The sequence below is a fragment of the Neolamprologus brichardi genome, chromosome 1 (genome assembly GCF_056152115.1).
Source record: "Neolamprologus brichardi isolate AB-2024 chromosome 1, ASM5615211v1, whole genome shotgun sequence".
Classification (NCBI taxonomy): Eukaryota; Metazoa; Chordata; class Actinopteri; order Cichliformes; family Cichlidae; genus Neolamprologus; species Neolamprologus brichardi.
The window spans coordinates 44,231,024-44,248,145 of record NC_142104.1 but is presented as its reverse complement, the minus strand read 5'-3'; the positions used below and the strand labels follow the sequence as shown (position 1 = coordinate 44,248,145).

General features: G+C 40.3%; 1 protein-coding gene across 3 annotated transcripts; it reads right to left on the bottom strand.

The window, feature by feature from the left end:
* Window positions 1-1,183: 1,183 nt before the first annotated feature.
* Window positions 1,184-15,546, bottom strand: minar1 (membrane integral NOTCH2 associated receptor 1). Of its 3 annotated transcripts, none has more exons than XM_087843003.1 (5): window positions 15,151-15,546; window positions 12,203-13,088; window positions 8,789-10,243; window positions 4,396-4,659; window positions 1,184-1,738 (listed from the first exon to the last, which is right to left on the bottom strand). In XM_087843003.1, exons 1-5 carry the CDS (start codon window positions 15,180-15,182, stop codon window positions 1,541-1,543), a joined length of 2,835 nt encoding a protein of 944 aa, XP_087699129.1. In that variant the 5' UTR covers window positions 15,183-15,546; the 3' UTR covers window positions 1,184-1,540. The 3 variants fall into 3 exon arrangements, with proteins under 3 accessions (XP_087699129.1, XP_087699135.1, XP_087699137.1); XM_087843009.1 differs by having other exon boundaries at window positions 15,161-15,546; XM_087843011.1 differs by lacking the exon at window positions 1,184-1,738 and having other exon boundaries at window positions 4,459-4,655.
* Between the last annotated feature and the right edge of the window lie 1,576 nt (window positions 15,547-17,122).

Sequence of the window (17,122 nt, the reverse complement as noted above, 5' to 3'; positions counted from 1 at the left end):
TTTTTATTGATAAAGATAAATTCTCACTACTAGATAATTAATCAAAAAATAACTTTGAACAAAATAAAGTACAGTAATCATATGAAAAATAAAAAATATATACCCTATCATAAGTTGCTATATGTTGGCTAAAATTACAACAGTTGTGTTATCATGTGCTGTAGTTGTTTAAGATGGACAATTACATCAACTACCTTCCATCGAGCATTACAATGAACTAGAATCGTTAAGATAGATAGATAGATAGATAGATAGTAGGGGTGCAACGATACACAAAATTCACGGTTCGGTTCGATACTTTGGTGTCACGGTTCGATATTTTTTCGATACAAAAAAATGTTCATGCCTTTTTAATTTGTCATTTATTAAAATTATAAATATATATTTAAACTCAAAAGTACAGTTTTTAAATTTAATGTTGCTGAAACAACAAAGTAATAAAATAAATCTATCTGATCGAGGAATCACTCATCTTTGGAAAAAAGAGTTTATTACAGAGAAATGTCTCTTTCCAAAATAAAAGCTATACTATACGCTTCTTCTGGGCTATATTCTCAGCAGCATATTAAACATATCAGGTCCCAATAAGGAGAATCATGTGCTAATGGCTGTCTAAATGACTCGGGTAAAGTTTGTAGCATGCGTGCTTGTTGTTTTTGTCTGCTTCCACTTGTCTTTCACTAGGATGATGTCGGAGTAAATGTGCAGTCATATTCGTTGTGTTCCCACTAGTGCTGTCAGCGTTAATCTGAAATGACGTTAACGCCACAACACGGCAAATCTCTGTTAACGAGAGATCGCCCCGTGCGTGGGGCTGGACGGCGTCAACACGTTAACGAGCTAACTGCGCTAACGAGCTAACTGCGCTAACGCACTAGTTCCCACCAATGTAATTGAGCATTGCGTGGCACATCCGACATACTGTTTTACTTTAGTCCATGGCGCTTACCTTCAGGGTCATACGTCACATGAAAACCAAAATAGTTGAACTAGATCAGAATAGTTGAACAGATCTGAATGAGGGTGGGGGAGGTTCAATTTGCCATGTTGCAACGAGCTTAGCTTCTGTCTCGCTAGCTTGCCCTGCGCTCAGTGAATCTGCGTTCGACTACTCCGCCTAGGCTGCACTGTCGAGCGCAGATCCACTGAGCGCTCAACACAGACAGCACCGTCAGAAGGAAAGTTGATAAATAAATTAAAAATTTTGTATTGTTCGATACATATGCGTACCGAACTGAAAGCACTGTATCGAACGGTTCAATATAGATACGAGTATCGTTGCACCCCTAGTAGATAGATAGATAGATAGATAGATAGATATTATGCACTTGCTGATTTTATAAGCTTAATATTTCTACATTGGCAATACTCCCAGATGTAAACACCATAAAAACAAAAAACAACAAAACAAAACAATGTAAAGTCGTACATTCTCATGCTGTCACTCAGTTTGCTTTGCACTTACTGGTCCACAAAAAGAAAACACCTACAGGTAGAAGTATAACATCCATTGTGCATGGCTACCACCTTTCTCGTTTATTCATGATTTCATGGTGCAAATTGGAACAACAATGACCAGGATCACAGTGCAAGTAGCAGCTGCAATCAGTGCTCCAATCTTACACACCTTGGCCCTCCTAAATTCTGCCTCTTTCTTCTTGAGCAACGAGTCATAGCCTGGGGTGTAGATGTCCTCCATCCAGTACTCCAGATTATTGGGGTTTAACGACTCCTGGGTCTGATGAAAGACACAAAGACTATAAATAACAATTAGGGATGTTTTTCATTTGGCTTTAAAAAAACAACATTTTTAATTAAATGCCGTGTTGTGGCTGTTATTTTTAGCATCTGCCTGGATGTTAAAATCACCCACAATAACTGTTTTATTGTGAGTGAGAAGTCAGACAGAAACTCTGTGTGAGGTCCAGGTGGACCATCGATGGTAACAAAGCTGGGGTGGAGGAGGCTGAGCATCAGGCTTTCAGATGAGTCTCTAAATCAACAATCCTGGTATCCAGAGCTTCCAGTAGGCTTATTACTATAAAAGTCTGAATGAATAGTGAAAAGCTCATATTCTTTAAATTACTTAAAGAGTGAAATTATGTTTTCAATCTTTAACTATTTTATGGGTTTTATTTTAAAACTCTGTGTGTTTGTGGGGAGATAAACTATGTATGATATCAAAATTATCTGTCATTACCATACATTTAAATTCACCACCCATTGCTAACCCTCCTCATGAATTACAGCTTCCACCTGCTCACCTCATTCGCCCGGACTACCCACCAGAACCACCAGAGAGACCCCACTCTCAAAGTGTTCACCAGTGAGTTGGATAAGTGTTGCTGGATAACAACATCTCCCTTATGAAGAGATTCTTTTAAAGTTTCGAAGTGTGTTTGATAAGTATGGTAATGCTCACTACAGTCAGTCCTTTCTCCAAGCCGCTCATTTCGTTGCCCTTCCTCCACTGCCCACAGCAGTGGAAACCGTTCAGTTCCTCACAGATCACATTTTCCACCTCCATGGGATCCCTCTCAACATAGTCTCCGACCACGGCCCCCAGTTCACCTCCCAGGAAGGAATTCTGCTTGACACTCGACACAAAGGTCATCCTCATACCAATGACCAGACAGAATAGGTCAATCAGGAGCTGGAATTCCAACCGGACCATGCAGCTTGCCTGGTTGGAATACGCCCAAAACTGCATGACCTGCTGGTCAACTGGTCTGCTACCTTTTGAGGCCTCCATAGGTTACCAACCTCCACTCTGGAAGACCACCCAAGCAGCCTTCCTTTGGACGAAGGAGCAAAATAAATGGCTGCCTGACTGGAACAGGACTACTGCACTTCCCTGTACTCGTCCACCTTACACAGAGTTTGTCTGATTTCTCAGACTATTTATCTGATTTAGTGCTGAGCTCAGATAAAACAATTATTGTGGGTGATTTTAACATCCACGTAGATGCTAAAAATGACAGTCACTCTCTCCCTTTCTGGTAATCGCACGGAACAAATCAATTTTTGTCTGTTCAAAGCACAGCACACACCTCTTTTTCTGGGTCACCCCTGGGTACGATAAAAAACCCTGTATTAACTATGACAAGGATTGTATCTCCGGTTGGAGTAATAGCTGCCTTAAGTGTGCCACTCTATACATCCAAAGCTGCAAGACCTCCTCGTGTATGGTCTTAATTAATTTATTTGTCAAAGTACTGTCCTTGGTGCTGAAGACTGAAGAAGTCACTTGATGAGTGACCAAATGTTTCTCCCACTGGAAACGCTACATCCAGATGAACAGAATCAACTTTTTGGGACTTGGTGCTGAATATTAATGGCCAGGATTCTTGGCTCCTATTGGACAATATCATAATGTGATTGTATTACAAAACAAAACAAAATTAGATACTTTAAACTCCAACAGATTTCATTACCCACTGTAAATGCCGGCAAAGCCACTTTACTTTGCGCTTTTATTTTGAAGAGTACCTTAGCACTTCCTCTTTTATTGTGTCAGACTTCCTTTTCTGTTCTCAGTGGAACGACACAAACACGTGCTTCAGAGTGAGTAAAACCTTTATTTTTTGAAAATACTCATGCAAGACTATGTATTTTATTTATCTGTCACATGCTATAACTTTGAAAGTTTACTCAATGTGGTTGAATTCGTTTTTTACTGTATATGCATGTCATTTGTTTGTGGTGTGGAAAGACTGGCTAAGAGATGTGCATGGAGGAGGTTGGCTAGCTGGTTCAGCATGATTAGCACCCTTGGAAGCAGAAAGAGGTTTAATGATGCAAATGATTGTTTATGTATTTAAGAGGCAGAAAGGTTGTCGTTAATTCATTTTATTAAATGCTGTAACATAAATAGTTTAAAAACTATTGATTTATGTCAATGTTACTATTTGAGTTAATCAAAATAATTTTCTATAGTAAAATGTGAACATTTCTGCACGTTTTACTTGAATGTTTAATGGTATTTGTTTGTGCATCTTTATAGTTTTCACGGTGTCATATTGTCGGTGGTTTAAAGAGGAGAGAATAAAGTTGCATCAGTCGAAGCTCTCTGCGTCATGAGGGGTAATTCCAAGTGGGCAGCTATACCCACTACTTCTTGTTGCTTTTGGTGGGATTGAAGTGAAATGGTTTCAATAATACATGCAGATTTTTGTGAAGATTTTAAGTGATAAGTATGTAAAACACAAACTATATGAGATAGAAGTCAGAATTTAATGAGTGAAAAGAGGTGAGTGGAGAAAAATGCTCAGTGGATCATAGAAGGACCCCCAGAAGCCTGATAGCAGCATGACTCATGCTGTCGAGAAATGTCGAGAAATTAAGTTGCTCGACATTTAATAATATGCAATATGTATGCAGAGCCCAGAACTGTACCTGCAGGTCCAGAGCAGTGAGCTGCTTTTCCTTCTTTCCTGAATTGCGTTTGTATTCCTCAATGGTCCAGGATGGCTGGCCACGTATCCCAGCTGATGGACTGGTGAGCCTCACATCAGCGTACAGAGAGCTGTCTTTCATGTGGGCCTTGACAGAAGGGTTGAAGTGATGCGGTGAAAACACCTGCTCAGTCAGGTAGGAATCCTTTGATTGCTTTTGGAGTCGTTGCACTTGGGGGAGCTCATACTGACGCTTTCGATCTGTCTAAGAAAACAGTGAAGGATAAACACAGCAGATTTTAATCACTGCAGAAAAATATTTATAACCATCTCACAGATACGTCCAGATACTTTCAGCACTACAAATGTTCCTGAGTTAACTTCAATATTCACTCCCTCCAAATGATCAATTTTTAGACACCATTCCTACAAGAATGCTCAGAAAAGTTCACTTTTCAATTAAATTCACTTTTATTTATAAAGCACCAAATCACCTCATGGTGCTTTATACTGCACGGTCATGATCCCACAAGAATACAAAGACAACAGAAAACCCCAACAATCACTTGATCCCCCTTTGAGCAAGTGCTTAGGCAACAGTGGAAAGGAAAAACCCAGCTACACACACACAGATGTGATTAGACAGATTAGATTTTTAATCTCAATGAGATTTTTACCGGGCTGAATAAAGGACTAATAATACCCACGAACCCACTAATGACACACAAAGACATACACGCACACACTGACAATCCCCCCGGCGGTGCGGTAAGGAGATGTCCCTCTGAAACAGCCAGGACGCAGCCACAGCGCCCCACAAACGACCTGTAGACCCCCGTACCTGGCCGAGTGTGACACAGTGTGCTGTGGAGTGTGAGTGTATATACGGGATGACTTACTGTATGAAAACTAGAGTGCTGTTGGGTGGGGGACGTGACACAAACACCCCACTGCTGAACAGTAGCACTTACACACATCCCCCAGCCGATGAGAAGAACTTTAAATTGTATTCTGGATTTAACAGGAAGCTAATGAAGAAAAGCCAACAAGGAGAAATCTGCTCTCTCTTTCTAGTCCCTGTCAGGACTCTTGCTGCAGCATTTTGGATCAATTGAAGGATTTTCAGGGAGTTTTTATCTCATAATCCTCATAATAACAAATTACAGTAGTCTAGCCTAGAAGTAATGCAATAATATGAATCCTACAAAAATGAATACTTCAGTTTTGAATATGATTAGTCTATCTCTATTAACAGGCTGCATACTACAGGCTTTTAAGCTGGCAGTAAACCATTGCATAAAAAGCCATCACTTGACCAGCATCTTAGCTGATTATAGACCAGGGGTGGGCAACTCCAGGCCTCGGGTGCCGGTGTCCTGCAGGTTTTAGATCTCACCCTGGGTCAACACACATGAATCACATGATTAGTTCATTACCAGGCCTCTACCTGGAGAACTTCAAGACATGTTGAGAAGGAAATTTAACCATTTAAATCAGCTGTGATGGATCAAGGACACATCTAAAACCTGCAGGGACACCGGCACTCGAGGCCGGGAGTTGTCCACCCCTGTTATAGACCAATCTCTAACCTTCCTTTCTCAAAAAATCTCAAAGATTCTTGAAAGAGTACTTGTAAATCAGCCAAACTGATAATCAGAAGAAATGGTATATCAGAAAGTTTCCCAATTCTTAGTTTCCAAATTATAGAACAGCAACAGTAAAGCATACAAACTCTAACGAGCTACGGTGGCATTACCCTACTCTCCAGCAGCACTGTGAGGAATCTTGGAGTCATTTCTTAACCAGGACATGTCCTTCAATGTGCATATTAGACGAATATGTGGGGTTGCTTTCTTGTATTTGTGCAATATCTCTAAAATTAAAAAAACATCCTAACTCAGAGTGATGCTGAAAAACCTTCATGGGAGAATTCGAGGCTATATGAAAACCTTTCAGGTGATTTGAAATGCTGCAGGCAAAGTACTGACAGTGACTAGAAACAGAGAGCAAATGTCTCTAATGCTGGCTTCTCTTTATTGGCTACCTGTTAAATCCGAATTTAAAATGTTTCTCCTCATACAAAGAGGCCACATCTAATGTTAAAGACTTCACAGTAACATATCACATCACCATATCATAGTACCTACACCCTGCCAGTGATCAGATAATCAGCTGACCAAAGGTGGAGATTGAAGACACTGACATCAAGTGGCTGGACGAGGACTGAAAGACAGCTAAGAAGCACTGATCACGGCAGCACAGGAACACAAGATCCACAGAGGCTGGGGTCTACCACACCAGGCAAGACCCCAAAGATGTGCAACATAACTGAGTGGCCAAAATAATATACAGGAACATCTGTGGTGTTTCCTGGAAGTCCCAAGGTCAAAATGGGACACGTCCTCTAGTGTGGTTGAGAATGACAGAGCTAAGATCAGGTGAGACTTACAGACACACAAACTGGTGATGGCTAACCAACTGGACATTGTAATGGTAAACAAGCTGAGGAAGATAGTGATCGATGTAGCTATCCTGAGTGATAGCAACATCAGGAAAAAGGAACATGAGAAGCTCAAGAAGTACCAAGAGCTGAGAGATGTCAGCTTCTTCCTCTGCAGCTCTGCCATACTGTATTCTGTTTCCAGTCCACTTACTATTAAGTCATTCACACGGGTATACTGCAATAGCAACTTCTGTTGTCTGGAGACATTAGAAAACTCTCCTGACATACAATATAGACATTTGTTAATCCCCTCGATATCATCCTCAGAGACTGTACCCATCTTTGTTCAATTAAGATATAAACAAACACAGTTAACCTGTTTAGTTGTTGCTTAGCAAGAAGTTCACAGTTGGCTTCCACAATTCACAATTGTTAAGGAATGCTAGATGTGTCAGCACTAGAGGGAAGCAATAGAAACCTTTCCCCTCTTGATTGTTACGCTAGTCGGACACCACAAAAGTGTGTTACTGGAGAATGTCAAGCAGATTGTTGATATTGGCCGACCTTGTTGGTTTGTGATGCCAATCAGTTGATAATGTGGAAATGACAAGGCACAGGGGCAAAACATAAGATGCTTTGTGAAGGGAAAAGTAGGGGCGTTTACTGTCCACAACCCTAGTCGGTCTGTCTTCTGCAAAAATGGCTGGAGGCTAATAAGGAAGCCTGGTCCTGGGCTACTGAAGCCTGGTTGTGGCCTGGTGGCCGAGCTTGGTGACTGCTGGAGGATCCTGGGCCTGATGTTGGATAAGAAGGCCTGACTCACGGTCTCTGCTCTGATTCATGCCAAAGGTGTTCCATCAGTTAGAGGTCTGTCCAGGCCAATCAAATGTTTCTACACCAGGGTCACCAGTAAGACACAACACACAAGCTTGTTAATAGGGGTGGGGAAAAAAATGGATACTGTGTAGCATGGTGATATTTTGTTTGCTAATAATGTATGGATACAGGGACAGCAGAAATCAATATTTTGTTACAAAAAGGTTTTTGTGCTCTGACTTCAGAGCATGTTGATCCTTTTTCTGAGCAAGAATCCTGACATTCCTTCACTGTCCAAATGTGTTTAACTTGTTTTTGGCAGCAATAAACATGACAGTTTACTTATTTTAATTTAAGACATGTTTTATTTTAATTAAGTTTAAAACTTTTTTATTTAATGTAAAATTATATTTTGTTTTAATTTACTTTCAAATTCTTCAGTTGCTGAAGGGGCTGCATAGTTTTCATAAACTGCATAGTTCAGAATAGCTATAATTGTACCAGATGGTTGATTCAGTTAAGTTGGACTAGACTGTAATACAAACCGTTCAGTTTGTCAACAATAAAACTGAAATGAGAGAAAGACTGAGTGTGAGACTTTGATATTAGAGAAAATGAATATTGATAAAGTTTACCTTTATGTACAGAATCTGAATATCGCAAAATATTTTTAAAAATTGCAATAATATCGTATCGTGGGATGTATGGTGATTCCCACCTCTACTTGTTAAGGTGACCAAAATGCAGCCAAGACTAAAACAATGACTGGTTTCTTATACTATCTCCAGTTCAGCATAATGCATGATCTAATATTACCTTCACAAGAAGAATGACAGATACAAACAAAAATGTGCATTTGGTTAAGTCGACAAATATCAGCAGTTATATTTATAAACCTACTGATCCGATATTCTGTCTGATCATACAAGTGATAACTCCAGGACACAATATACATTCCAGATTGTTTCCCTTTAAAAACTCTGTGTCATGCTCTGTGAATACAATGTAAAATGATTCCATATAATCTACAAGTGGCATGCAAAATTCTTGTTACTAAATTTGTGTTTCTTTATACAAACACACACACACACACACACACACACACACACACACACACACACACACACACACATACCTCTTTAACCTTCCGATGCCTATCCTTGTCTCTGTCCTCAGGGTGACAGGAGTAGGACACAGTCCCCCGGTCCTGTAGAGAGTTGGTTATGCTAGCAACCTTCGACTCAGTTGCCATGGGCTCCTCGTTGAGCGAACAGGAAGACCTTCTGAATAGCATGCCTTTCTTCACAGCCTTAATCCCAAGAGTGTTGCTATTACTCCCATCTGAGCAACACCACTCTCCAACATATCCATTGTCTGTTTTCACATTGTGACCAGTGGTGTTGCACTGGTAAACACGAGGTGAACGAGCAGTACTGTTGAAATGTGGATGTGGGTATTGTTGAGCCTTTGTCGGTGTGGCATTGGACCTGGATGATGACGATGATGCTTTGTCCCCATGCCTCCCATTGGCCTCAGGCTCCTGGATCTTTTCATCCAGTTTGTTGAGCTTGGAAAGTACCTGGGATATTTCACTGCGAACCCCCGACAGAGACTCCAACTTCTTCTCAATCTCACCAATTCTCCTCACAAGCTTACACACGCTTGTTTTGAGCTCATCATCAGTGTTTTCAAGTGAATGGAACAGGCGGTCTACCTTAGACTTGGCTAATTTGATTGTGTTGCATTCAGGGGAGCTGTCGCCTTCTGACTTTAATGTTACCTGAGAGAGAGACCCATTACTATTGTAACATGATGACTGAACAACGCCCAGAGAGTCACAAACACTCATATCATCCAGAAAACGAAAAATATCACTTATGTCATCACTAATGACCTCGCACTCCTCAACTGAGCGTTTCAATCTCTCGCTGTCGTTATACTTGGATTGGTATTCTTTTAGCTTCTTCTGTTCAATCCGCTCAGTTTGTGTTCCAACACTAGAGGCGCTTTCCCCTTCTTGAAAGGATGCATTCTTCGTATTTTTGTCCCCAAACCTTTTGGTTACGTCTCCATTGTCCAGACCTCCAGGTCCCCTACCCATCAGTGATATATCCTTGGGTTTTATTTCAGTACTTTTCTTTGCAAAGCCCGGTGACGCTGACACCTTTTGCATCGGGGTGTGAAAATATTGCTCACTCTCAGTGGTAATAATGTTACACTGATGATTTTCTTTGAGTGGTCTGCTGCTTTGAAAAATCCTTTCTGAAACAGGAGGGCCCTCTTCTGCGTTGAGACTGAGGCTCTTCATGGGCCATGCTGGCTGTTTCCCGGCTTTGTTAATGTGCTTCTTGCTACTAACACACTCAGAGACGGTGGTTGGACCAAAATACGTTGACACCTGTAAGTCATCCAGGCTCTCGTGCTTCACCCTCCGCCTGTCCTGTAGTGGGGAGTTAAGTGGCGGTTCAAAGTATGGGTTACTGTAGGGCAGCTCGAAGCTACGGTTGAAGAAGGTAGCAGGCTTACGTAACTCCCTATTGTGGTATCCTTCAGCAGCCTTGCTGCCCTGTTTGCACTCACTGGTGATGACCTGCAACAATAACCAAGACAAAGATGGAGTCGGCTTAAAGGCACAATAATGCAGCAATTATTACTCATAACTCGGGGATTAAGAAAGTTTAGAATCATGAAATAACACAATACTACAGAGAAATCTGGGCAATGACTGATTTATAAAATACAAATGGACTAATTTGATCTTCGGTTAGAGAATCTAGTCACATCATCCATTATGTTACTATTTGTTAGCATATGAATCAACTTTAATTACAAGACAATAGAGGTGTCAGGAACATCTGTCTCAATAAACTGTACAAAACCGTATACAAAACATTTTTTGTCACAGTCCTGAGTCGGTTCGACCCAGCATTTTGAGTTTCTTATGTTTTAGTTTATTTTTGCATTATGGATCATTTCTTATTCTCTGGTGATACTGTTTTGATTATAATTATGTTCTGTTCCTTTAGCTATCCGATGATGATGATGATGATTATTTCTGGTTTAGGTCTTGCTATTTTGCCCTCATGTTTAGTTTAGGTTGCCTGTGCTTAGTCTTCTCTGCCCATATGTACCTCTGTCTGTCCGTGGTGTCTTGTCTGGTTCTCTGTGTCTGTTAGTTTCCTGTTTTATTCTGAAGGTCCTTGTCTTATGTGAGTGTGTTCAGGTTTCCCCTGCCTCGTCAGTTGTGATTTTCCCCAGGTGTGTTCCCCTCCTGTCTCTCATCCTTTGATTACTGCCTCAGTGTATTTAAGCCCTGTGTGTCTTTGTGTTAGTGTCGCGTCGTTAACGTCTGTTCATCCTCTTACCCCCCCGTGTGTGTTCTGTTTGCCCTCCTGCTAGTTTATTTGCATTCAAGTCTAGTGAGTTCTTTGTTCAGTCTGCTTTTCCTCAATAAAGCTGAGGGTTTTGAGTTCACCTGTGCCTCCGTGAGTCCTGCTCTTGGGTCCACCTTTTTGCCTGCCTTCACACAGCCGAAACATGACATTTTTATTATGCTATGTGTGTGCATTATTGACAGGACATTGAATCTTTCATGTTTAGTTCATTTAGAATATTTGGGATGTGAGATTATTAAGATAACACTATTATTCACTAAATCAAAGCAGGTATTGATAATAGTGTGAGAAAATAATATTAAAACACTCTCGTGTGTGTTGTACACAAGGTGCCACTTTAGCTCAGTCGGTGAGCAGGAAACCACGTGCCACATGACCGGCGGGCAGCAGCCCAGGTTTAAGTGTGACCTGTGGCCTTGTGCTGCATGTCCACCCACTCTCCCACTTTCCTGTCTTTACTGGTTCACAATTCTAAAAGAAGCAAAACATTTTCGACACAGTCAGTTCATATGATTAAGGGTCGCAAAGGGAAAAATGCACTCACTCAGTACTTGCATATTCTTTATAATTTGTCTGTTCAAAATTTGGAGGCTTAGGTTAGCACTTGTTGTTTTTGTGACAATGAATATTTTATTGGCTGTTACATTTCCTGACACCAGCTGTATTTGTCAGTGTGAGGAATGTTTACTTTGCTAAAGCAGAAGAGTCAGAGTTGAGGAGAAATACTTGTGGTGTCCTATCATAGTATTGTGTTCTTTGGCCATCAAACTAGTGAGCAGCAAAACATATTATCAAGGCCGCCGGCCTGTGGGTCACACTTTAACAACCTTATATTATTGTTTTTTTTTCATCACTGCATTTCAGAGGACATAAATAAAATGCCCATAACATTGCCTTCAAATTTTTAAAAATGTTTTAAAGTTTGTTTTACATATGTGTTTATGTGTTTGTGTGCATTTTTGTGTGTATACAAACACGGGTTAGGGTATAATTTAGTATATTTAAATTGTGAATCTCCAATAGACTATTCAATTCAAATGAAACTCAAATTTCCATTTCGTTTACTAAACTTGTGTACCATCACGTCACCTGGCCGTCTCCCTATAGACATCTCTCTCAGTAATTCCTTTCAACAGCACCCCAAAAACACAAACCTGTGGTGAAAAAGCCACAAAATTGTGAGAATCCTTCTTAAAATCGTTTCTCTTCTGGATGCAAGAGTGAAGAGAGAAGGGCTCTGGATGTCCCATGTTCTGCAGGGACTCCTGGTCAGTGGTGGACTCAGTGTCTATGTCCATAGGAAAGTAGGTGCTCTGCATTTCACAAGGTGGTGATGGTGGACTGCTGCTGGAGTACTGAGGCAGATGATGCAGCTTGTCCAGAGAGCCTGCTCTACATTTCATGTCTTTCCTCATGCCCAGGAGGAAGTTTGGTCCTGAGGAGACGAGAAAGCGCTGCCGGCTGTTGCAATCAGAGGAAGTAGCACAGGGAGGGGCGTTCTGAGCCACAGGATGCTGTTGAGAGTGGTGGTGATGGCGCCCTTCCCTGGGGTGATCCATGTGCTCATAACCGACCCCCCTGTCGCAGTCCTGATACTTCAGGTGATCACTGTCAGACCTGCAGAACTCCACGGACTGACTCTTGTGAAACGTGGCTCTCTGAACTATAGGAAGCTTATCTTTGGCTATTCCTCCATTCATGTGGATCAGATTGAACATGGTGACAATGTCCGCTGCAACCATGAGCTTTTTGGACAGCGGGTCCTCAGTGGAACAGCGCATCTTGTCCTTGAAGAGGGTGGCTGGGAAGGCAGGGTCCAGGCAGGCCGTGTGGAAGAGCAGACTGCGCAGCTTGGCCAAGTGCACCAAGTCAAAGCGAGCACACAGGGACTTGCACAGGTCCTGGTAGGACACGGTGGTGTGCTTGGTGTCCAACTCTTCCAGGATCCGAACCAGGAACAGAGAATACTCTGGGAGGGAGTCCATGGCTGCTGGATGGCAGGAAGAAAGAATCGGTTCTTCCTCAGGAGAGGCTCGACACCTGGAAACAATACAGTCAAATGTTCATCTGTGCTGATCTGGTTTTCTGTGAAATGAGACAACAGTCACACTGCAGACAGGCCGCAGTCACAACAACGAATATAATGGACGAAAAAGTTCACACAATTCCTTCCTATCCAATTGATAACCTACAATAACCTGACAATAACAGCAATAGTGACATATCCATCACAATAAATAAATAAATACAAATCAACATTTCACGTTTTTAGTTGTATTCAGGGGCGGATCTACTGCGGTGGCAACTAACCTCTTGTCATCCTTGTGCCATTGTAGTTTTGCACATGACAGTGTTGTTTATTACGATGAGATTTTAGATTTCAACACTGTAGAAAGGGAATGAAGGTGTGCGGTATTAACCCTGTGGGGTCTCACGTCATCGCCTCCAAATCACATGACCAATTTAAGATGCAGACTGACGGAGTCGTCATTTCAATTTCCTTTGACAGTTCAGACTTCAAACTATATAGTAGTTTTTAAATTGTGTTAATACGCCATGTAAAAACAGAGTTATGTTTAAAAATATAAATATATATAGAAATTTTTTTCTGAATACTATCATCACGTTTTGTGCAAGAAGAAATTGTAAAAACTGCATTTTCTAAGGACAGCACAAAACAACAACATGAACAACAACAACAAAACGTCACTACTTTCCTATTGGTGGGAAAATGTACCATGTCGACCTTGGGAAGGTGAGAGAGTGACGATGGTGAGAGCAAGTGAGCGAGAAAGAGGAGACATCAACAGTGTGTTTTGAGATTTGTGACATTTAGCGTGTTTGGAGTGTACAGTTAGTGTATACTGTAGTCATTGTTTTGTGTCACTGCTGGACATCACAGTTGCTGCCAAAAAGTCACCAAAGGCAGATTGCAGTGTAAACGCTGTCTGCAGGTGGAAAACAGGAGGAGTGATGCACTTCCTGTTGTCATACCTGCAGGTTTCAGGAGTGTGATGTGCTCCTCTGTCTTGTGGTGGACAGAAACTATTTTTTTGGAGTGGCACAAATAATTTGTGTGGCATCTTATTGTGACACCTGATTGTTGTGTAATTTTAGTTTTAGTAGTAGGCTCAAATAGTTGTGCAAAAAACACCCGAGGCATCGGCTGCATCTTTAGAAAAACAGTTGTTTATAACTTTATTGTATGCAAAAATTGTGCAGTTTTTAAAATTCACAGTTTTCACTAAACATGTTTGTGGTTTTTACAGTAACAAAATACAACTTTCTTCTACTCAGATTTTGTGTTTTTTGTGTGATTTTAGATTATTGTGCCAATACTATATTACGACAGTGTGCCAATGAAAAATAACTGTAAATTCAGACTGTGCTGAAATAAAATATACCACACAAGACAAGATAAACCATTTTTAAAGGTGAAATACAAAGGTAAAATGAAAAGTAGCCAGTTATACCCTGGCCCTCAATAAATTATGACAAATTAGGTTTAAATTTCAGGTGAAAAATCTTTTCATGATGTGCAGATTTTGTGTAAATGTAACCTTGCAACCACGTGGTTATTTCTAATTTAACTAAACCACCTCATGTTGTGTAGATTTCTGAATTTTGTACTTATTGGGCTATGTTTATTTATTATACAGGCTATACAGTACATAAGATCTACATTCACTTGTTTTATGTAACTGATATTTTCCATTTGTTTGAGCTAAACAAAGTAAGAACCTATGAAACGTGTATATTTAGTGCATTTGATGTATTTTAAATTCAAATTCAAATTTTATTTGTCACACACACACAACCATACACAGTATGACATGGGGGTGAAATGCTTGTAGCTGTACAATGCCCGACCATTAAATAACAGAAAAAAAGTTTTTCAGTATTTACAATTTACAGGTTACTACAAAATTTACAAATTAACTTAGAAATTTACAGTAAGAAATGTGCAAACCATATAAAATGCATATTACAGAATGTATGTAAAGAAATCGCTTTGATTTTGCCACCCCATTTGATTCCTATGCCACCCTAAGAAGATTTCTTTAGATCCGCCCCTGGTTGTATTTGTACAAAAATCACTTACACTGACTCACTGTGAGCAGAGCTGAGGATCATCTGATCAGCTGGGATCGCAGCAGCATGTCGCTCGTTAGAGAGCCAAAAAACGGGGAAATGAGTGGAGGATCATCTGGATGTGAATCCGCAGCGCAGCATCCAGAAAACGCCTTCAGCCCGTTACATGATCCGCCAGCCTACAGAGGAGCAACCAAAGCCCACATGCGTGACCACAGCTAACTGGGAACACAACGACATTTGTCCCGGTTGGTTTAAATGTTAAACACAGATCCACGCTCCTGCCCACGCACAGCGGGCTGTACTGAATCCACTGACCTACGTTTTTCCCTCCTGGTTTACTGCTGGCTACAGCTGTGATTCTGTCGCGAAGGGCCTGCGTGGAAATTTAAACTGCCTGCTCTGCGAAGACTGAGTACTATCAAATTAACTGGACACCAACAGCACTGGTTTCCGCTTTCAGAGTAAAAGCGTGAGAAGTAACACAGAAACAAAAAAACGTTTTCACTTAGAAGCAACAATTCTGATTAGCAGCAAGAGTTGCATCAGCAGTTTGATTTATCTTCTTTCCAGCAATGTCATCAGTGTTTTTAATGCATTCATCTATTTGTTTGTTTGTATTTCAGTTTAACTTTGCTTAATTATAGCAGATTTATCTGACACAGAGACCCCATCTTTACACTATTTAATCGCTTCCTTCATGTTGTTTTGCAGTAACAACATCACTTTGACATGTGACTGTAGTACCTGGAGAACCGCGTTGAAAGGATTCGGGCTTTTATTTTGAAGGCGGAGAGTCGTATTTCCGTTCACAGACTCGGTAATGCTGTGATCGCTGCGGTTCTTTGTTTCTACTCAGAATGATGTAACTACACTTAGCATCAACACAATATGCCGTCTGCGATCTCACACTATTATTTCACAGGATGCTACACTTGACATCTGTGACTGCTGACCAGTGATCAGTGTAGAAAAATTAATAAATATACTAACAAAAGTGTCACACATGTCTCATTATTATTGACAAATAGTGCGTTTAGGTTGTTTGGGGTTGTTTGTGGCTGTTTTGATTTTTTGTTTTGATTTTAAATCAGTGGTGTCACACTAACTTTTGTTCCGTAACCATATGCAGTGTACATGTGATCTGCAGTGGGCTGGTCCAGTAAAACCATTAAAATAAATAATATGTATTTTGTGCCATCAATATGCAGTGATCGACATTAGCGTTTGATTAGCACGTGATGTTAAAAACTAAAGTTCTTGTTACATTTAGTGAGCTATTTTAACTCTATTCTATATTTGAATTATTTATAAATGTACAAATATTTTTACTTTCTCTGAATTTGCTTTATTTAAATTAGATGTCAGTAAGCATAAAATCATCTATTTATTTAAGCTTTTTGCTATTTATGGAGGACAACATGACTGTGGTATGACACAAATGTGGGTGTGTCCTCATCTCTCAGAGGAGTCATCAAACAGACAGAAAAAAACATTTGAAAATAAACAACCAAACTATGAGCTGTGATTTAATTACTTAATTACTAATTGATTTAATTACTTTATGATCTCTGTGAAAATTTCTTCCACACCATTTACTGCATATATCACAGCACTCAGGTACTGCAGGTGCAGTGAATGCTTAAACTGTACTGATTGGAATATACCCGACATTCAGTGACATTTAGCAGACTTTGTTGGGATTTGGCTGGGTTTTGATGAATTCATCATGCATCCAACTTTTGAGTATTACTTTTCAAAGTGAATTAATAAAGACAAGCATCATGTAAAAAAATAAAATAAAACCACACATTGTCTTTGATCATCATTTATGTCCAGTTGAGAATGAATCTATGCACTCACATATTAAAATAAATGAACTTAAATCAGTAGTGCCATCTCCGGTCTTGGCAGAGGGCAGTGATATAAGGAATAGGAGAACTGACAGCTATTCTTAAAAAGAAAAAAAAAATCCATTAACC